Source organism: Etheostoma cragini, chromosome 6 (assembly GCF_013103735.1).
Source record: "Etheostoma cragini isolate CJK2018 chromosome 6, CSU_Ecrag_1.0, whole genome shotgun sequence".
In the NCBI taxonomy this organism is placed as follows: Eukaryota; Metazoa; Chordata; class Actinopteri; order Perciformes; family Percidae; genus Etheostoma; species Etheostoma cragini.
Window position 1 is genome coordinate 21,654,363 of NC_048412.1, and position 22,494 is coordinate 21,676,856.

The 22,494-nt window shown below is 40.3% G+C and overlaps 1 protein-coding gene across 3 annotated transcripts; it reads left to right on the forward strand.

Moving 5' to 3' along the window:
- Positions 1 to 245: 245 nt before the first annotated feature.
- Positions 246 to 19,876, forward strand: rspo1 (R-spondin 1). 3 transcript variants are annotated; one of them, XM_034873920.1, is made up of 6 exons: positions 246 to 714; positions 4,956 to 5,694; positions 7,705 to 7,899; positions 10,792 to 10,935; positions 12,743 to 12,967; positions 18,162 to 19,876. In XM_034873920.1, exons 2-6 carry the CDS (start codon positions 5,598 to 5,600, stop codon positions 18,335 to 18,337), a joined length of 837 nt encoding a protein of 278 aa, XP_034729811.1. In that variant the 5' UTR covers positions 246 to 714; positions 4,956 to 5,597; the 3' UTR covers positions 18,338 to 19,876. The 3 variants fall into 3 exon arrangements, with proteins under 3 accessions (XP_034729811.1, XP_034729812.1, XP_034729813.1); XM_034873921.1 differs by having other exon boundaries at positions 4,959 to 5,694; XM_034873922.1 differs by having other exon boundaries at positions 5,113 to 5,694.
- The last annotated feature ends 2,618 nt before the right edge of the window (positions 19,877 to 22,494 follow it).

Sequence of the window (22,494 nt, forward strand, 5' to 3'; positions counted from 1 at the left end):
ATTCATTTAATCATGACATTTTAAGGCCTCATTTGTGTTATATTTGAGTTTTTTCTCTCCAGGAGGAAGGCCCAGTAGAGAAAGAACAATCTGCCATCAAATCGCACTAAATCAGGGAATAAATGGGAATTTGCTCACAATATTAGTTGTTTAACAGCAACACTTACACAAGTCCACCGCAGGTTTTTCATCTCTCAGTGAGATTTCGAGGGGTGGGGCCTGTAATGCCCGCTTGCAGTGTTGGGGTTTGGATGCAAATACCACGGCTGTGGAACTTGTCTGAGTTGGATGCTGTTCGACGCTCCAAAGTGGATTTAAAAAGCGCAACTCGCAGGAGCTTCAGTGCAAACAGGCATCCTGTCCTACAAAGACGAAATAAAAAGTCCGAGGGGCTTAGTTCATCGGGATATATATTTTGTTATGCACATCATCTTTAACTGGAGGAATTTTTTTTTTTAATCATTTGCACACTTTTTTCTGTTGTGTGCATCCTCTACACGCCTGCTATAGGACGTTGCCTCGAAATTGCGACAGATGTGAAAGAAATTAAATCATATTTCTTTTGAAAGGATGACCGAGAAAGGTTGCATGAGGGTATCCTGTAGGAGGAGTTCTTTGTGACCACCAAACAAGTTACGGATTTTCTCTTATAAAAAAGGAAATTGAGTGCCGTCAGCTCAATGAACAGCATTATTTGGAGACACCGCTTTACAGGTGGGTTAGTTCTTATTTCATATTTCAAAAAACTGATTCAACGTGATTTCTTATGAATACCCATCCCAATTTATGGTTAAAATGTGTTGTTTGGGATCTAGAATTTTGTTTGTGTCAAGGCTACTTTACCCTAAAACAAATAGAAAACGTTCTCGTTTTAATATATTAATTGAGCATTCCTATCGTTATTATTATTACTAGGCCTGTTATTTTTTAATACACTTATTTTATGTATGCCTGTGACGACCCTAATTCGCTTAATTTTGCAATCAATATTTTCCCTGTTGGAAGATTTTAAACGTGAGGCTCCAAGTGCCCCATTTTTTTATCCATTATGAGTGCTCTAACTTTTTCCTCAAACATATTTTTATTATTTAACCAAATAAATGTGATAATGATGATCACTGTCATATTTAATATTCTACTGGCTAAATTGAACATTAGAGTGGGATAGAGTTGACATGCTGTCGATTTACTCTTCAGGATTATTCTACAGCTTCTATCCACAGCTCCTTGTCATCCTCTGCAGCTATGCATGCCTCCCCAGCTTCAAAGTGACAGGTAGGGAGAGATTTAGAAAAACAACAGGGCAGTGGCGTGACAGCAGAGATGCTGGAGTGCGGACAGGTAGGGATCTGCACTTGATTTTCTATCCCCCTGTGGAGCTGTGCGATGCAAACAGCTGTACTGCAGCACGGTAAGCCTCCGAGGCAAAGCTGAATGGTGCTCAACTGAGCTGTACAAGATCAGCTCTCTAACTGCTGGAGCAGTGCAGGGCCAACAACGCCAAAAAGAAAGAGTCTGATGGTGGTTAGACTGCAGGAAGAGGCCGGCGATGCTCTGCTCTTGCTTGGAGTGTTTTCCAACTGCTGCACATTTGACCTCTCACTGCCTGAACTCTTTAAGCTGCATAGGAAGTGATTACCAAAATGTTTGGGGCTTCTGCGGGTGGTGGTGGTGCAGCCAGGTGTTTCTTCACACTCTGCGGATAGATGAGGTGGACAGGCCACTAATCATCTACAGCAGTGGAGACAGAGCAGGAATACCCTACTACATCTATTTTTGGACCATAAAATAAAATTGCATATTAAACTGGGCCTATAATACATGTAGGGCGGCCTAAAGCCTTCATAAATACAGTTTTTGCACTGAATACTAAGCTATCAAAATGATAATTGTTGGCATGATTTTATAAATCCTCTTTTATTGTTAAACATACATGCGCCACAGTGAATCCTCAGGATTAACTGTATCTGCAAATTGCTATTTTAGTGACTACCTTATAGGCCAGTAAGCCTTTCATTGGTGGGGATTTATATTTGCTATCAATATGTTGGATTCATGTTAAGATATTTTAATTTTTGAAAAAAACTTTAAAAAATTAACAATTCAGAGCCCCCCCCCCCCCCCCCCTGCAGTGACTCTGAGGACGATTCCCCAGTCAACACCTTATTTTCCCGTTGTTTTGTTTCATCATCCATTTAATTTCATCTTCCCTTTCTGTTTTCCATTGTGGGCTGGATTTGCTAGCACCACTAGAGTTTATGGCTTGGATGTACAAAAAACTGTCAAAATAAATTGAACATGAATGATCACTATCCCAGGGTAAAATCGCCCACAAAATCCTGTAGCTTTGTTTGCTGCACACATGGGCAGCCAACATTGGGAAAAAAGTCCCAATTTAAAAGCAAGAATTTGCCACTTACTGAGTCCATGTAGCAGATGCCCAAAAAATTTCATTTTGAAAATGAGTGATTTGAGGTTAGTATGGGGAACAGGGAAATGTTGGTTCAGTGTTTGCTCATTCCTGCGTGAGGATAAAGGCGTTATGATTTATGAACTGACAATGAAATCTATTAAATGTGCCTTTTTATCCTTTTATTGCCTTTTGTTTCTCTTTTTGCACATTGCATAGGCAGGTATTACCTTCTCAATTTGTGTGTGAATTTGGCACAACAGGTGTTCTAATCTTTTTTTAGCTCTTAAAAATGGTTCAGCCAGGAGATTCAGTCACAGGCAAAAAGTTCATCGACAGGTTGCATTTGTAACTCTGAGCTCAGAGTTGTGGCACCTTCTCAAATTCAATAAATTCCCTGTGTGGGAGCTCCCTTTCAGTGCTTGAATAATTGATAGATCAAACTTTGGACTTACAAAGGAGGCAATTTAATCTCCTGACTATTTGATGAGCGGGGCTTAGTTTCATTGGGCTCAGCTGAATGTGGCTGACGGTGAGGAAAGGCACACAGTTTAATGGATGAGGGAGCAGAGACAGAGAACTTTCAAAACATAAAGGTGCCAGAGTAGCACCGCAGTTGCTTGCTTAGACGCCCGTTTGTTAAAAACGGGCCTTGTAATGTGGATGAGTACAACAATCCGTAAGTTAACAGCCCAATCGTGTCTCTTCTCTCCGTGGTGTGTGAGAGCAGATATGGATGGGCTGAGGTGTGCTTCTGGCAGGTTGCAAAGAGTCGTGGGAGTGCTGGGTTATGAAAGAGTCTTTGGCACATGTCTTGAGTTACTCAGTGCTGGAAAGGTTATGTTCTGTCAGTGATCCAGAGAGTTAGCATGTCCCATTCTCCAATCATCACTCTCTCAAGTAACAGGTGCTGCAGAAGACTGGCTGTGAAACTCTTTTGGCTCATTCCTGTAAATATGACTTTAGCCAAGAGGTGTCAGTGACATTGTGAATTGTTAAGTGTTAAGAAATAAATACTAGTGGGGGAGAGAGTCTGAAGTGTTTCCCAATTAGGAGAGGATACAAGTACAGTACCGCTGTCCTCCATTGATGTAAAGCAAAGCAATGGAATTGTAACAATTAGAAAAGGAACTTCCTTTTTTCTGAATTCTTCAGGATTTAGAAAATCTGTGTTCTGTGGCTCATTCAGCATCAACAGACTTCGACCGATGCTCCAGTGTACAAGCAAAAAAAACTCTAAACTCAATTTAGCTCAAGAAATGTAATGTCACATTGATGTTTGACGTAAGACGTTTTTGCCTTCTCCCGAGTACAGCTTCTCACAAGACAGGGTGTCCCATTATTATCATATGGACTGGAAACCAGTCTGGATTTATTTGTACATATTTGTGCTGTATTAGTTAGAAATAAAATAAAAAAACTGATTTTATTTTTATTTTTTTAAATCACATCAATTTTTGTTATTTCTGGAGTCGAAGTTGACTCTTATTGCGAATGCTCAAAACATTTGGGGTTAGTCCAGATAAAAAGGGAAACGATTTTGTCCATTCTGATTTATGCTTAAACAAATAATGTAATGTTGCCTGCTGGAATGTTTTGACACACCAAATGGCATTGTCCTTAGTTTGATTCAGAGCCACAACCAACTCAACTGCCAAATATGGTCATATTTTTCTTTATTAAGCTGCGAGGGAGGACCTCCCATTGCTTAGATCCTAACATGTCCTCTTCACACAAGAGCCGTAAATACAGGCAGCGTATGACACTATCTAAAAAAAGATCTCAGTACCAAATATGACAAAAGGCCTTCAGTCCAAGTGTGTGTTGCATTTCTCAGAGATTTGACTTCATGCTCGATTCATCATTCAAGTCCAAATACAGCTTGAAACGCGACATCATGATCATGAGCCTTTGATTTAGCAATGAGTTTGGTTTTTCAGATTACAGAGATTTCTGATATACTTGACTGCATGCAGTTTAGGCCAAACAATATATTCTTGTTGCATTGGGTTAGAATTGAATGTTGCTGGTATGAGTGTGTAACTATGTTGATAGCAAACTGAAATTATTCTATGACTATTGAAAAAAAAAAGAATAATTTGACATTTTGATGAATAAGGCTAATTGGCAGCATGTACACACGGGTATGTGTAAACAAACACTTTTCTGACAACTGACAGCTGTGCACAATGATATTTTTGAAACAAGAGAAGTTGAAAGATCTAAAAGCTGCGCACATGTAAACATAGTCTTAGAGGTGCTGGTAGGCTGATTTTGTCATCTTTTGGACGGAGCCTTGGTAGCCGTTTCCTCACTGTTTCTAGTCTTTGTGCAAAGCTACGCAAACGGGCTGTTGGCTGTAGCTCTGTATTTATCACACAGGCATGACAGATGTATCGAGCATCTCATCTCTCAGCAAGACAGCAAATAAAAGTATTACCCAAAAAGTCAAAGTATTCCTCCATCGTTACCTGTAAACCCTTCTCCTAAACCAGTTCCCTAACTGTCTCTTTTCTCTGCCTCCTTTTATTTTTTTATCTTGCAGCAGGCCCTGGTACAAGCAGATGTGTGTGTCACACATAGTCAAGAACCTGCACCCGTCTTCTTTCAATCTGCAAGCTTGTATTTTGTTCCTCCTTCGAGCACCATTAGTAGGACGCTTGCTTGCGAGCTCAGGCTGACAACACACCCTCCTTAAACAGCGGACTCCTTGCTTCCCTGCCAGCCCACCCCGAGCTTCATGGGTTGAACCACCAGAAGTTCGACAAAATCCTCTCCAATCTCTCCTCCTCTTCCACATCCTCTGAACAACCTCCACTCTCCCCTCCCTCCACCTCCCCCCGCTCCTCCATCCCCACGCTGTCTACTCCCTTTGCCAGCACCACCACCAGTGTGATGGCTTGTTGTGCCTCAGGCTTGTTTGGACTTGCTACCGCGGCTTCCCCCTCCACTGCACACACTCGCGGATACAGCAGCCACTAGAGTGACAGATACAGAGAGACAGAGGGGAGGAAAAGGGAGAGACATACAGACAGAGAAAGAGAGCAGTTCCACAGGAGAGAGAAGGGATCATCTGCCCCAGCAGCAGAGGGATTCACCTGCCCCACAGAGGAAGGGGGGGCCCCCCCACCTGATCCATCTGGTCGCAGGGGGGGGACCCTGCGTGGCCGCAAAGGCAACAGGGACTATGCAGCTGAGACTGGTGGCGCTGGCAATGGTCTTCCTCAGCTCCATGGGTCCCAGCGATGCTCTCAAGCTCTCCAAAGCGAGAAGGCAGAGGCGGGGTGAGTTCTTAGTTTGTTTTCATCTTCTTCTTTTTTCTTTTTTTTTTCCTCATCAGCACTGCTGCCTTTTTTCGTTACAGCGGTCTGAATCACAGTGGTGGATGCCTTGTAAACATTAAACAAGCAAAGTAATGATAACACATTGTTTATTTTCTCATCATTCTTATTTGTTTTTCCTTCACAGGTTATGTAAGGTTCAGCATTTCCCCTGAATGGCTCATCTTTCTTCCTCTTTTTAAGATTATGCCTCTCTCAGTTTATGTAAAACTTTGATGGGTATTAGGATTGTTTATGGAGGGGGTTTTGATGGATTCCCCCTCAAAGCAGTCACTCTTTTTGTGTCTGGCTCTGTGGGCACATTATGGAACGAGTACCTGACAGTTCTAAGCTCTCAATTGGACCGTGCTGCCAGTGTTGTTGCAAGCATTTTTCTGACTTTACGCAACTACGATGGCGCTCAGGCCGATTTGCAGTATATCTCCGGCCTTAGAGCCTCAGTGCTGGTGTTACGGTCAGCTTGGAAATAATTCTTCCTTTACACACAACGAGCTTTTAGCCAATGCCAAGTTGCCCCAACGTCTGTGAATCAGAATTTATATAATACCATGACTGGCCACAATAACAGATGTGGTTTTATTAAAATCGCACAAAGGAAGAACGGTCATTTGTGTTAGAACTGGTATGTCTTTCACAGTATAAGCACTCATACTTATATGCAATGGCCTCAAATGCCGTTGCAGTTTTTCATGTGCTATCGTATAGAGGACAGTAGGATACGGGTCACTCAACACATACATGAGCGCCCTCTACAGCGTCACAGTCAGTTGAGGCTTCTCGCCTCCAGATATGAAAGGGGTCTGCAATTTTACACCTCCGATTTGAAGCTTTTGCATACTAATGCTATCCGATTTCTTTTTTCGATTTGTTTCTGATTTCAGCAGTGTATTGCAGTGATCAAACTTAAACCATGAGTTTTTTTTCAGTCCACCAAGTGTCACAATTTACAACACTACACTCTCTGATTTATACACTCCCCAGGGCTATTATTGGTTGTTTGTTTTCATTAGTAAGCAACAAGACCTGGTTGTAATTACGGCATTTGAGGTAACTGTGACTCACATTGATGTAATCTGTTCATGGGAGAACCCTTTTAACACTTTTACCATCCAATTTATCTCTGGGGGTCAGAACAGCAGATGGATAGCTGCTTGAGACTTTGTATATTGAGAGGTGATAAAGTATGGGACTGTAAATCACTCTAACGATTGTTTTTTGTCTCTAACTTGCTCCTTTAACACACTTTTCCTTGAAATGATGTAGTTGTTGCGTGTATGGCAGGGTGACCGACCGGTTTTGCCTTTTTTGAAGATGAGGAAATTTGATTAACGTCTGAGTCTGGGATTACAAGGGTGTGAAGTGTAAATGCATCTGTAGCACATTTTCAGATTTAGGACATGGGGATACATGGCTTGCTACCACTATAGAAAAACACTGGCAGTAGTTGATTATTTGCCACTTCTATCACTATTGCACTTTCCTGATGCCCAGTTAAGTTCACACTGAACCCAGTAGAATGAGAGAGCCTAATGTTAGTTGCCTGATTTTGACTGGCTCTTGGTTGGCTGTCAGCCCCAATTACCCTGGTTTCTCCAAATGAAAATCTGTTAAGGATCTCCGGCAAGCGGTTTGAAGTAAACAGTGAGTAACTGTTCAAACAAAGATGTTTAGCCTGGCCCCCAGTTAGAATAAGGTGCGAGCATTAACCCTTGCTTGTTGGGAGTGATAAAGCGCTGGTAGGTTTATGGCTGGATCTATGGAGATGCCAACAAAATTCCACCAATGTTGTTCTCATAGGCAGAATGTTAACAAATGCCCTTTTTATTTCCTTGTTAAAATTCATATCTGGCTGGAAAGAATCTTTTTATGCGGTAGTACACCATGCTGTTCTGTTGCCCACCTCAAACCTCACTGTTCCTTTCTCTCTGTAAATTGTGCTTGTTGTTTCCACAGTTAGTACTGAGGGGCCACCATCTTGCCCCAAAGGCTGTGACCGATGCTCAGAGTATAACGGCTGCATTAAATGCAGGCCCAAGCTCTTCATCTTCCTGGAGCGCAATGACATCCGTCAGATAGGCGTGTGCCTTGCCTCCTGCCCTATGGGATACTTTGGCATGAGGAACCCAGAGGGCAACAACAGATGCACCCGTGAGTTTTGCTTTGTGTTTTAGACTTTTGATCCAGATACACATCTGGAAACTTCCAAATACATGCAGGCTAGAGCCAACATGCTGGCAACAGCCTTTGCCATAAAATCCACACAGCTGATGTCAAATCAAGACTGCAGAAGTGTAAACGATCTGTTTGTCTTTGGCTCAACATCTCCTGTTTGTGTACAATATGTGGGTATTTAGAGTAGAGGGATACCCTGCTAGTTCATCTGTCTTGTGTATCATATTTGTATATTTCCACTTTGCTACACCACTTTGTGTTAAACAAAGACCCAAAATATGAATGCAGAAAATAGCTATGCCACCATTTGCCACACCCTTTATTCTCCAAAATCATTTAATGGCCTCATATTTTTACCAATCTGTGCTACTATTTTTCAATGCTTATGGGAGAATAAGAATGGCTACTTAATGAAATCCTTCTGTTGTGGATACTTATCCCTGTGGATAAGTATGTGCTGAACTGGAGGAAAGTCAGTGGAATTTTTTAATTGAACTAGTCTTCATTATGGTTATAGATAGGTTTGGCTCATTTGGGTGGGTGGGCAAAAGGTTGGCCACACTCACGGTAGCCTACTTACTCAACTTACTTAGTTGGTTTTGGTGGCACCGGTCCCATACTATCAGCCGAGGAGTGCCAGCACCTCAATCTGTTTCCCCTTACGTGTGGACAGAAAACCGGATTGGAACAAAATCCCAACAAAAACATCTCCAAAACATAGTTGTTTGTCTGTTTTGAGAGGATTTGTTTTTTATTTGGCCCTCATATGTGAAGTTTATGCCAAGCCCCAATCCATATTTGTTATGCTTTCACTTTTTTACATATTCCATCCTGATACACGCTTACTGTCAGCACCATATACAGGCCCAATCCCATAGTCTAGACTCAGAGGACTTTGGTGTGCATTCTCACAAAATGAGTTAGGGCTTAGGGTTGTCCCAAAGTCAAATTTCAAATGGCATCAGGGTTTGAGTACACACTTACCGAGCCCTTTTCGTGAGTCTGCATCGATGCAGACTTTATCAAAGGGAATTACCCACAATTCAAAGCGTTGTGACGTTTACCGCGGAGACCATAGGGAAATCCGGAAATTACTAAAGGTAAACAACAGCACGAAACACGACCACAGAACAGACCTGTTGTCCAGCTTTTGGAATCAGCCAGCCGTCTCCTGTGCCTTGGCCGTGTGGAAAGCAACAAAATTTAGATTTAAATTCCCAAACTGGCAAGTGTCAGCAACATCTTTGTTATTAAATGTCGCCAAGGTATCATGTGATCTCGTGAAGTGCTGTCCCAATCCTGAAGTATGAACGTAAGCAGGTCTAAATGGATTATTCTTTCTGCAGTAAAACATTTATAACTAACTCAAATTATCAAAGTTTAATCATATTTATGGCTTGAAACTAGTTGTAGGTGTTCAGTGTGTATCTACAATGCAGGAACACAAAAACACAGGCTATTCTTCTCTTGTAATTATTCTTTTGGTTTTTCCTTGACATTTCTGCATCACATAATAACTGTCAGATTTTGCTAAATTATTTAGTTGGTTTACATAACCCCAAACAGATACAACTCCTAACTAATAATTTGTATGTACACATTCTATTTATATATGTCAGATAGGTTTTTTGAGAAATTGTGTGCGGTCACACTAGAATGATGGTACTATACTTTTTGAAAAAGGCATTTTTTCCAAATATAGAATTTTCCGATAAAGACGTGGGTTATTCTGGTATTTTTCAGGTTTTAGAGGCATTCTTTGGACATGTGTACAGCACATTCGGAATCTCCGTTGTGATCTGGGTTTTTAACCGCAGTTTAGGGCCTCTTGCCTGTTTATGGCTTATGGTCAGCTCTGTGTGTTGCTATGGTAGCTGTAAACAAACCGAACAGCCAACAGTTTGCAGTGCTGCAAACCCCGATAAGAAGAGACACAGCTACGTTTAGACATTATCAAAGACTTTGATATCACTGGGTTTTTGGATATGCCCACACATCGCTACGCTGACCTTTAAGAAGCTGGTTGAAGGAATGAAAGAGGGATGCTGTGTTCGCACAGTCCAACATGTCCGCCACCGCTGGAAAAAAATAAAAATTGAATTTTGCACGCCTACACTTAAACAGGAATATTAGTGGAATATTCACTTTCATAAACTATGTAAACAGCTTAGTCGGAATATCATCTTTTTTGGAATTAAGGGAAAAACCTGGAACATTATGTGTGTGTAAACGTACTCAGTGTTAGATCCTTTCTGACCTTGGCATCAGACCAACTGCAGAGTAGATATGGTTAAGTTTAGTTCACATGAATACAGCAAGTCTAGATCTGAATACATTTCCTGAATATAAATACTGACATGAAGATTTCCATCTCTCTACAGTTTTTCATGAGAAGGACGTGCCTTGATGAGACCGAAGTATTTTAAGATGTCTGGCTTTTATCCTCCGCTTGTAATTATCCAAATTTCCAATAGTTGTTTAACTGGAAAGTTCGAGATTTTATTGAAACTAAGGTGCGCAAAAACTCCACTGAAGCGATACACTCCTGGCTGTACTCATTCACACCCGCTTTCCAAAAAAGCCTTGGGGTGCATGTGTTTGTAAGAGAAGAGTTTTACTCCCCCTAAATAGACCCTGTGTTGTTTAATCCTTAATAAATCTCTCAGAGGAAATACAGTTCAGTTCCTCTTGTCCTGTCTCTGGAGAACCATTTGCTTTTTTTCAGCAGAAAATGCAATGAATATACCACCAGAAATTCTTTAAAACAAAGCAAAAAGTCTGAAGATGATAGAATGAACTCTCACAATCACCAGACAATGTGACTTGTGATTTGATCCTTTAATTTGATCCTCTCTTTTTGTCTTTCAGAATGTAAAATAGACAATTGTGAAGCGTGTTTCAATCGCAATTTTTGCACAAAATGTAAGGAGGGCTTGTATTCACACAGTGGGCGATGTTATGTCAGCTGCCCTCCAGGCCAGCGCACCGCTAATGAGACTATGGAGTGTGTCGGTGAGTGACCTTTGACCTTAACTGTTTACTAATTTCAAAACCTTTGCCTTAGCATCTCTGCTCTTGTAATAAAACCGAAAGTATTCTTTTAGTGTCTTTTATTTACTGAAGAAGCTCATAGGTGTGAGCCACATGTTGACTCAATCTTTTGTATCACTTCTTCTAAGCAGCCATCTAGTTTCAACAGTCAGGCCTGGCAAAGAGAAAGTGAATTCTTTGAGAATAATAGATCTCTTTTAATCTTTCCGTTCAGCTCTTGTTTCTTTTTGCTGTTGTTAAAAATAATTCTGTCATGAGTTAGTAACAACTACAGCATTTACAGTTGTTTTAAAATGGTGCTGTCATCAAGTCTATAAACATTACCCTAGAAAAACTTATGTTGTGAGTGAAGTATACTTTTTATGGTTATTATAAGTAGTAGTAGTAGTAAACTTAATAGCCTTCCGGTTCACAGCAACCCTCTAAACCTGTCCCTCTCAAGTACAAAAACACATCAAAAGATAAAGGAATACGCCACCATTTCTTGAAATTCCCCGTCTCCTCTATATAGGTGGGCAAACACATTTTTGTCTTAGGGAATGCATTGTCTTAGTCCTGCAGCACCACCGCTAGTTAGCTTAGCATAGTGAATGGAATCCTATTTTGCCAGTTAGCATGTCGTGAGTCAAAGCAACCCAAGAACAACAAAAACAAAACCTAATTACTTCTTGTGGTCTGCGTAGTCACGCGTACAAATAGCAATGCAGATTAAGACCAGACGATTTCCTAGGCAGATATTGACTATATTGGGTGGAAGCACAGCTGAATCACTGCTACTCGTTCATGGGAATGATATCGGAAAATCATGACAGATGACAAGTCCGAGAATTTCAGGTTAATTGCAGCATTTATTCAAACAGTGAACACACTTTCATGATAAAGAGAGCAGCCTCCTGCACGCACACAAATGTCTATACAAGAGTAAATGCAGAACATCAGAATAACTGCTTTTTCATATCCTTCTGGTCCTCCCACATTTCAGTCTGTCTATTTCTGTAGTATAGTGTTACCTTCACATTACAACCTTGTATATAAGACACTAATAGATTTACACATTCAAATATATTTTAAACTGTGGGGTAGGGTTACTTCAAATCTGTGAAAGACCTTTAGAAAAGATCCTAACAGCTCCTCTTCTAAAAACTCTGCTTTGTAGAGGTATGCGTTTGAGATGTCATTCTCTTCGTCTCTCACAAAATCCGTCATTCACTATGTACTGGAGGAAAATTAGCCAGCTAATATTCCTGTCGGTATGTTGACGGAAGTTGAGGGTTTTCAGGTGATGTCTCTGTGCCTAAGTAGCAGTGCTTCGGCTCTAGGCTACTTTCACCCAATATAGTCCCACGTCAATGTCTGCCTAGGAAATTATCTAGTCTTAATTGCTATCTGCTAGCTATTTGTACTCGTGAATACGCAGTCAACAAGAAGTAAGGAGGTTTTGATTTTGTTGTTGTTGGGTCACTTTTACTCACGACATGGTAACCGGCAACATAGGATTCCATTCACTATGCTAAGCTAAGCAAGTGGTGGCGCTGCCAGACTAAGACAATGCATCCACTGAGACAAAAATAAATTTGCCTACCTATATAAATATTAAGGAGACGGGGAATTACTTTATTATACAAACGGTGGCGTATTCCTTCAAGGTCATTATTGTGAGCTAAAGCTGCTGAGCTATAAAAAACGCAGACGTGAAGGCTGCGAAACAAATGTGAGATGTTGGAGCTGTGGAACATTCACTCACTACTTTAGTCCCATTTTTTTTCAGGTCAGCGTCCTGCAGAGTGTGAACTGGGTGAGTGGAGCCAATGGGGTGCATGTATGAAGAAGAACAAAACATGTGGATTTAAAAAAGGCTCGCAGTCTCGGCTCCGCGAGCCCCTTCTGCCGGTCCACAGCCCAGACACCTCCTTGGCCTTTGTACCCTCGCAGACCTGCACTCCACAGACAGAGCGGAGGAAGTGCATTGTGGCTAAGACGCCCTGTGTGAGAGGTAAGCCCCAAAAAAGACATATAGGGCATAAAACAGATACACTAAGGAAGAAATGATATGTAATAAGGACTAAAGAAAAGGTACACTATAATAGTTCAAATCAGGTGACAGTACTGTGACAGTACAGCTTGCAGACAAACAAGCAATAAAGTTCATGTGCTTCATGAAATGCCTCCACCAGATAACATGATGACTGATCGAACCATTACTCAACATCCAAAGGCCTGCATTCCCGCCAGCGTGTCTGTGACCTGCAGCGTGTTGATTGGGTTTGGTTTGGCTGAGCTCACTGAAGGATACAGAATCTCTTGACTTCTCAGCATGTAAACAATAAACACCATATACGAGCCAAGCAGATGAAGGGCGGGCATTACGCACTGCAAAGCTGGACAAGGATCAGAGCTAGAAAGAGCTATTTGTTCTGAGGACCATTGAAGCGTGAGGTTTACACGGCCATGACATGTTTGCTTGGGCTCTTATCATCCACACAGCAGCGTGCTCTCCAGCAGGTTAGCAGTCATTCTCACCACTCTATGGCCATTATCAACTTTCGTAACAGCTTGTTACATTAGTCGCTGTTGGCCTCAAGCACAACAAAAAAAATGGTAAATCTGGCCAATGGGTCTGAAGGTGAGTGAGGTTAGTAGTGAGGCAATAATTAGCTGCAGTGGTGTTGGGATGATAAACCTTTCGAAACACAGAAATAACTGGGCGCACACTTAATTCAAGCTATAAGGTTTGTTCTCCTGTACTGCAAAATTATTTCTAATGATGTCTTAGAAATTTTTACTGTCTCTAAATGTCACCAATCTGTGTTGCACAGTGTGGCAATTTTTACCAAAGTTGGAAACTTGCACTTATTTACAAGGACAGAGAGAATTGTAAACAAGCTGAATTAATGCCCTTTATTGAATGGTGGCACGCTTAGGAGATTTTAGGCACAGCAGCCACATTGTGTAACGATACTTGCACAGTGTTGGCAACTGTACAGATGTTGCAACATGTAACAGATGATATGCCTTGATCTATGTGAGTAAACACCTAGGAGGCTTGCATATTCAAGCACCATCTTCTATGCTGGAACAGTTCGTATAGGGCTCTGGGTCTAAAGAACAGAACATGATCTGACACTGGCCATATAGATCTCTGCTCATGTCTAGAGGGAAAGGAGGCTGTTAAGGTTTATAAATGCTCAGTCAGGAGCGGTATCTTCGTAGGCTGTGACAGAATTCCGAAGCATATATAGGATGCCCGCATTCTGGAAACACTGTTAACCATGGGTTCAGATGAATAATTAACAGTAAAGTATTCTAAACTTCTCTTTAAAACTACTATGTAAAGTGTCAAATCTCTAAACTTGGATCAATGGTAGGTCTTTTCAGAAAGGCAGAAATGACATGCGAGTGTCACCTGACAAATGTAGAGTCATAGTAGACTGTTGATATTAAGAAGATTTTTAGTCCTTTATTTCTCTATACTGCCGCTAAATACTTTAGTACAAGAATAAGGCACATTCTACTGAAAAAATGCACAGGAAAGATTTTTCCTCTGTGAGGTCATTCATGGGCGATGGTACCATGACTCTGGTGAACCAGTTCATGTGGGTAAACTTAGTATGTGCAAAAAGAGTGCAGCTGTGCATTCATCTGTGGGAGTTGGCTGGCAGGCTGGCTATATAAAACACAGGGGGGCAGACTTTGTATAACATAAGTGATTTAGTGGTCGGCGGAACTCACGCTTTGTGTTGATTTGGCTGCACATTTTTTCCCCTTTTCCTGAAGCTCCACAAAAGGGTCGCACGCGAAAACAGAATTTTCTGGATGTGTTATTGCATTTGTCAGGCAAAATTGTTTAGCTTGGATGGAGAGAAGGTACAATCAGGGCTGTCATAAACTGATGGAGTCCCCCTCTCTTGGCTCCATTAGTGATTTGTTAGAGGAGTAATTAAGTCCTAACAGAGTAAGCACATCAGCTCAGATACTGCAGTGAGGACTCTTTACTCTTTACCACTAACATGGTTAAATTTTAAACTATTCTGATTCAATATTAAGTGTTTGTTTGAAATGTGGTCATTAAAGTTCAGAAATATGTTTATTGATTCAAGACAACACTAACTAATTAATATGCCAGACATAAAATCTTATAGGTTTTGAACCATCTCAACAAATGATGATTTTGGCACTAATGGCTCTTAAAAGGGATGAGTTCTTCCTGTTTGTGCACTACTGTGTGAGACTGAGACTTCTAGTTTCCACTGGAGAGTAAAGTTATTGTGACTCATGGGCCTGCAGTGAGTAAATGTTTTTTGTGTTAAGGTCCGTCCACATTCTTCTATACATCTAGACATTTTTCTATTTTGCGCTTAAAACAAAAAAATCATAACTGTTTGTACAACAAGTTTAAAAATGCTGCTTGGGAAATAAACACAAACCTACAGTTATTACTGCACAGCAGTAGACAAACATGGTGGCGCCATAAGCCCTGCTGTTGTCAACTGCGTAGTGAAAACTGCCCAGCCCTTGGCGAGTGTTCACTCAGTTTCCAGAATGTGCAGAGACTCTCAACGCACATATTCATAACAAACATCCTCCAGCGCAACTACACGCCCTCAAATATACAAAACCGAATACTTTTGAGTGCTGCCTAAACAATAGCCATCTGACACTAGACACAGTATCCATTTCCACTTTGTGACAGCTCTTTATGTCCTTATGGGCCATCATTGGGCCCTTGACAATGTTTAACTCATTATGCCAGAAGTGACTTTAAAGTGATTTATGTGACGGAAATGGTGTCACTTGACTATCCTGACTGCTCTCACAATCTGTCACGTGCTGCATTTTGAAATCAGCAGCAGAACTAAGCTCTTTCCTCTCCTGAATGGTTTACATGTGGACATTAACCACTCTGTGATGAATGTTTGTATTTAGAGAGCAATTATACTCTTAAATGTGTGACAGGTGTGTGTGTGGGGAGGGGGGGGGGGGGGGGATGTTGAAGCAAATCAAAACTTATTGCGTGTTTTCACTGCATGGAAAGGCTAAACTCAACCTTATTTGCGAGCTCAGCTGATACGTAATGGTGGCACACAAAAAAACTGCAGACCACTAATTTGTCAGAGAGAATCATTAAAGCAACACGGGACAGCCCATGATTTTAAAATAGCCAAGCTACCATCAATAGCGACCACAGATTATTATTATTATTTTTTTTAAATGGCAGCCTGCATACTCAGCCCTGTCTGTAAAAAACATCTTGTTCCAGATGCTACAATGGACGACACTTTCAAACAGTGGGATAATATGGGCCTTACTACTTGTAAAGATTTTTTCATGAATAACGTCTTCCTCAGTTTTGCGGACTTGGACATTTTTCAGAAATCTTCAAGTTTGTTATTTCATTCAAACCCATGTCTCATCATTCCCTCAACTGCCTGAGCACTCGGACCTGGAGGATATACTGCAGACCCCTCTGACCTCAAGGGGATAAATCTCTACCTTACACAATTCAATAATGTCACTCTATAGTGTATCCATGGACCCTATAAAAGTAAAACGGGAAAAAGAAGAATTAGGGACAAATATATCAGATGCTGTACGGGACAGGGCTCTAAACAGGGTGAATGGAACCTCTTCTGGCGCACGTTTGAAATCTATTCAATTAATCAGTTCTTCACCATATGCACTACAGTAAGGTTAGGCTGGCCAAAATATACTCCGACATGGATGACATCTGTGACAGGTGCAGAACAGACAGAGCAGATCTACTTCACATGTTTTGGTCATGTTCCAGGTTGAGAGAGTTTTGGACATCGATATTTAAGATCTTAAATGAAGCCTTCGGTTTAAATCTACAACCTAGCCCTACATTGGCTGTGTTTGGGGAACAGAGCAATGATATTGTTATGTCCAATAGCAGGGAGAGTGTTGTTGCTTTTGCAACCCTAATAGCACGACGGAAAATACTTATGGAGTGAAAATCAGATATATCACCAAAAGCCTCCAGGTGGCTTTCTGATATTATGATGTTTCTAACATTAGAAAAAATCAGATTCTCCTTCAGAGGATTGTCCAGAAAATTTTACAAAACTGTAGACCCTTTACTGGCTTACTTTGAAGGACTTACTGCTCTTCCTCTTCATAACTGCTGGGGACATAGGGACAATGGAAAAAAATGACTTCATTATACATCACCAGGAGTAACAAAAGAAAGGTGTTTTTTGTCTAATATTTTTTTATTATAATTTTTTTATTTTGTTTTTTCCTCGGCATGAGGGTTTGTTGTGGTTGCGACGTGATTAATAGAAAGGTGTCTTGTTACAATTTAAATTGTAATGTTCGACTGTACACTGTACCTTCTCAAAACAATCAAAAATATTTGTAAAAGAAAATGGTAGCCTGCAAAACTACGCCGTACACTACATTATGTTAACTATGCTGTACAATTGAATAAGTGCAGACTTTTCCATTTAGTTGCCGATAAAAGGATCCAGCGAGTGTTGTGTTGAATATGATGTCATGGCAAAATCAGCTAGGAATCCCGCCTAGATTGGTATTATCAGCAGAGGAAAAAGAGAACAGAACTGGTACCAGAGAAGTGAGTCAAGCCGTATCATGCAGCACTAACACGACAGGGTTAGGGTTAGAAAGGGCAAGAGTCTGCAGTCAGGCACATGATTAGGATTCAGCCTCCGGTCGCCATGAATGCCACTGTAGATGTTCATAGCAATTGATCCAACAGTTAAGATATTTCAGTTCAGACTGAAGTGGTAGACCGACTAACTGACTAACATGGTTAAAATCATTCGGCTGCTACATTTTTAGAGGTATTACTTTGTTCTATTTGATTATTATTTGTTGACCACTAGTGCCACACTGGTGGCTGCTGTACATATCCTGTCAGGTGTGGCTATTATAGCATTATGTTAGCATTTGTGAATATTACTGGACTGAATGTGTATGGTTTATACTGATTTTGCCTGGATTAAAAACCACACAACCACAAGTCACACATATCCCTTCGTCCACTTTTCTTTTACTAGAAAGAGCTATTTGTTCTGAGGACCATTACCTTTTGTTTAGCTAAGCAAAGACACTTCTACATACAACATCAGATGATGACAGATATCTTGCAATAGTTTAATTAAGAAGTACTATAAACTATTAATCATATATTCAATGCATTCTCATTTCAGAGAGGAAGAGTAAGCTAGAGAGACAAGATGACACAAACAGGAGAGAGAGGGAGAATGCACGCGGGCGAGCACGAGAAAGCAAAGATGGCAGTAGAGGAGGAGGAGGAGGGAAGAGGCGAAAAGGCCAGAGCAGGACCACCACTGCTCCTAGCAGCACAACCAGCTCTGTCAGCTAAACTCTATCGCCTGCTGGATGGGGCTGACAGAAACACAGACAAAGCCTCACCCAGCAGCACCAGCCATGGACAAATATCAAAGTGATGAAGGAATGGAAGGAATTAATGCTGCTATGCATTGGAGAAGATGCAAAGAGAACTGGAGGAGTGCCGCAACACAAAAGGCTTCTCTGAGCTTTTTGACTAGTTGAACATATCTGGAAGATACTGGTGTCTTAGTGGTGTTCAGAAATACTTGCTGATTTTCATTCCACCGTGAGGGATCACTGTGGGACTGCAAAGCCACGTTGAAGATTGTGGTTTGTCACGGTTCGCGTCATGAACCCGACCTGTGTTACTTCTTGAACTAACAACAGATTCCTGTGTTTGAAATGCAACATTCAAGCTGGAAGGCTGATAATGAATGATGGTCTCTTCAGTCTCCTCTGTTCTATGATGTATTTTGTTCCAGTCCGATGTTGATCACAATCTGTTCTTCATTTGTTTTCATGTTTGCGAGAGGTGGCAGATGGAGTTTCTCAACAACCGCTGTTTGTGATGTAAAGACAATGAATAGTATTAAGTCTGGGTACCTTTTATTTCCTATTGTGAGATGAAACAACAAAAAAAAGAAAGGCACTGGAAATCATTTGTGGTTGTTGAGGACAGAAGATCTTGTTCACAGTATATTATTCGGACGAGGGAATCTATTAGAAAATTACACGCCTAAGAGAAGATGGAGGATTACTGGCTCAAATCCATCTCTGGTGTCATGATACAAACATTTGCCATTTGATAGCCTGGTTGTTTGTTCTGAATTAATTGTTGCCGTTTGTATCAGAAAATAACTGCACCGAAAATGAGGAATAAAAACATGTATTTGCATGTGTACAAGATTGCATGTGTGTGCATGCAAACGTGTGTGTGTGTGTGTGTGTGTGTGTGTGTGTGTGTGTGTGTCAACCTACAGTCTGGGTTTTTGTGTACTTTGTATGCATTTCTGCATGGGATCAAGTTGTTTGTCAATGAAACTTAGTCATTTGTTCATGTGTGTAAAGGTCTGCACAAGTGTGTTAATATTGGTCTCATAGATTGAAGGAATAGGTTCTAAAAAACAAGAGGAAGGATATGTAAATGCACAGTGCTATATCAAATATGCAGTAACTACAAGCCACTGATTATCATATAAGCCATCAAATCATCAGCTGCTCAGTAATCTTATCTGTAACAGGGTCTGAAGATTTTGCACAACTATGTTTCCTACCGCTCAAGTTTCAGAACAATCATAGCATTCTACACATTTATACTCCAAAAGCTTCATGACCTAACAGACATAAGAAAATGTTTCACTTTGTTTTCATAGAATTGTTTTCCATGGGTCTGTTTGCTTTACACAAGATATTAGTTTCAGGAGAAATTACACGCTACATTATTCATTCATACTATGAATTGTGATAGTGAATATGTCAAACGGTGTTTATCATTAAACATATGAGGTATTAAAATCATCATGTATAGCTTATTCTGTGAAAGCCTAAATAAAGTTCAGTAGAAATCATACACTGATTTTGCTATCAGTTTGTGGATTTCAGTTTAGTATTACTTTCATGATTTTGTCTGGAATTGATCTACCGTTTATTCTTCCAAAGTTCTCAAACGGCATTCATAATCTATACCATTGTCTTCATGTAGGACACGTTTACACAAGGACAAATTCTTACTAGACTAGATCATTTAGTTTTACAATTAGGGTTACATTTTTGCCCATTATTTCTATTGATTATTGTATTATAACTAACTGGAAAGTTGGTGTGTCTGATTGTACAAGACACACCAACACAGAATCAAACCAGGTTAGCCTTACGTTTTGTATGAAAAGACAAACATAAAGGCAAATAGTATGTTAGTTAGTGAGATAGTTGGTTGTTTCTAAAAAAAAATTGTGTTTGGCTTCACCACATAGCGTTGATAACAACACAAGACAAAGACTAGGACAAACAGGACACAGCATCTACAAACAATTTATGAATTGCAAAAACTGTAAAAATTAAAATAAAGTGCAATTGTTGTTACCAACATTTCAGGTGCACCCATATGAGGTTTTATCTACAAATATAAGTTTAGATAATCCCGATAAAAGTTTTTCTGTGTTTTTGCCCAGTCAGATTTCATTGTAGCAATTTCACCATGTTCTCAGATGTCAGCAGTTATTTAACCACTAGTACAATTACATAACCAATAGAATAATGGCCCAAACTATTACATTTAAGACCCAAGAGGCACTTAAGGGATATTTACCTTTATAGGGATAATTTAATTATCAATCTGTTATTGATAAATCAATAACTAATATATATCTCGATCAGTTAGGGTTATTTTGACAATTTTATGACGATTTTTTACAGTTTGCATACTACATTGAACTATTGAGTAACCATCTCTTATTCTCTAACCTGAACTCAATCAAACCCTCAAAGAATGAGTAAAAAAGTCTGCTGGGAATATGATGCCATCTATCTCCAGTCTTGAGCCTTCAGTAGTTATGATATGGTCTTCCTAAGGCTACAAAAGGCCATCTTGGGAGGTGGAAGAGCTTAGATGGTGTGATGGTCCCTATCACCAGCATAAATGCTGGCGCCTGGGCAGTGATCGTAAAAGCAGAGACAGAAATAAAAACTAATGGTGTGTCATAGCCAGAAGGGAGGGGGTATACCATGCCTTGGCCCTACAACAAAACAGCCGTTTCTCATTACCAAAAGGGAGGGCAGGGGGAATGGTAGAGTATGCACCGTAAATTACACATTCATCGCTCTTCCTGACCATAAATTCTTACCCTGGCTCCATTGGACAGAGCTCTCCCTCACCTCCCACTCTTGCTTTTTTTTCACTCCGTTGCTCCCCACTCCCATGTTTTCCAAGAGAAATGAATGGTAAATCTTTGGAGTATATGGGTGCCCTCGATTTGCCAAGATCCTTAACACTGAATGATTTCATTACTTTAGGTTGGCCTTTAAGCCAGACCCCAGGGAGTGCATCACGTCAATAGGGAACACCCAGTCCATGTCTGCTTGACTTAAATGCACAATCCCTGATCCAAATGTAAACAAAAGGGTACCACCACTATACCTAAACTTGTAATCTGAGCCACATATCATTTTCAAATAGACTAACAAGTCTTGAAATTCATTAGCACAATATGCTAGCTTTTTCAGAGTTCTCATATGCATCTCAGTCTTCATCAGCAATTGGAACTAGATCAGGTGTTATTGTTATCATCACCTGAAAGCTCCAAAAGATAGTGATTAGACCTTTAAGTTGAGATGATCAAGTTTCAATGTCTCTTTTATTGTCTACAAAATGAGAATAAAACCATTTGCAAACACACAAGAAAAGGGAACTGTTGTTCCATGCTGCCAAGGCTGAACTTCAATGCTTGTGAATATAGTTTGTTTGTACAAGTAAGGCTTTTATAGCAAAATTGTAAGAAAAATGGCTATATTTTCCTCAAATTTCAAATAACACACTTCCAATTCTGATTTTGCTTAGCAAAGTCTTAACTTCAGCTGCAACGTTATTTTCAAGAAATGATGTATTCCTACCTGAGGTTAATCCTCAGACAGACCTCACTATAAAGTTTTCATAAGGAAGTATTATGTTTTACAAGTAGTACATACTGGACACTGTACACAAAAAAAGTCTGTGAATCATCTAAAATAACTGTGAGGACCACACATATACATATATATATACATAAACATATATATCAACCGCTATAAATATATTATAAATATAATGAATAATAATTCCATTCACCTGAGAGACCTGTATTGGTACACTAGTGGATATTCAAACATTTCTGCAAAAACTTTTACAAGGTTGTTTGGGGGATTTGACCCTTCATCTCTTACTCTGATGTCCATTTGTTGTAGCATTTCTTAAAATGTCTGTTAAAAAAAAACAGTAATATTACAATACTATTCCCTTTGCCATGGGTTTCAGTTCCATTTGAATGCACAGCTTCAATGACGTATTTATGTGCAGAAATCGCCCTATGCATCAGCCAGGTGAATAAAAGTGCTGGGGTACATGAGGCCGTTGGAGTCTCCAACTGAGTCCCAGTGACTGCCAGCAGCATCCCTTCCCTCCCAGCACAGCGGCTTCCAGAACTTTAAAGATTA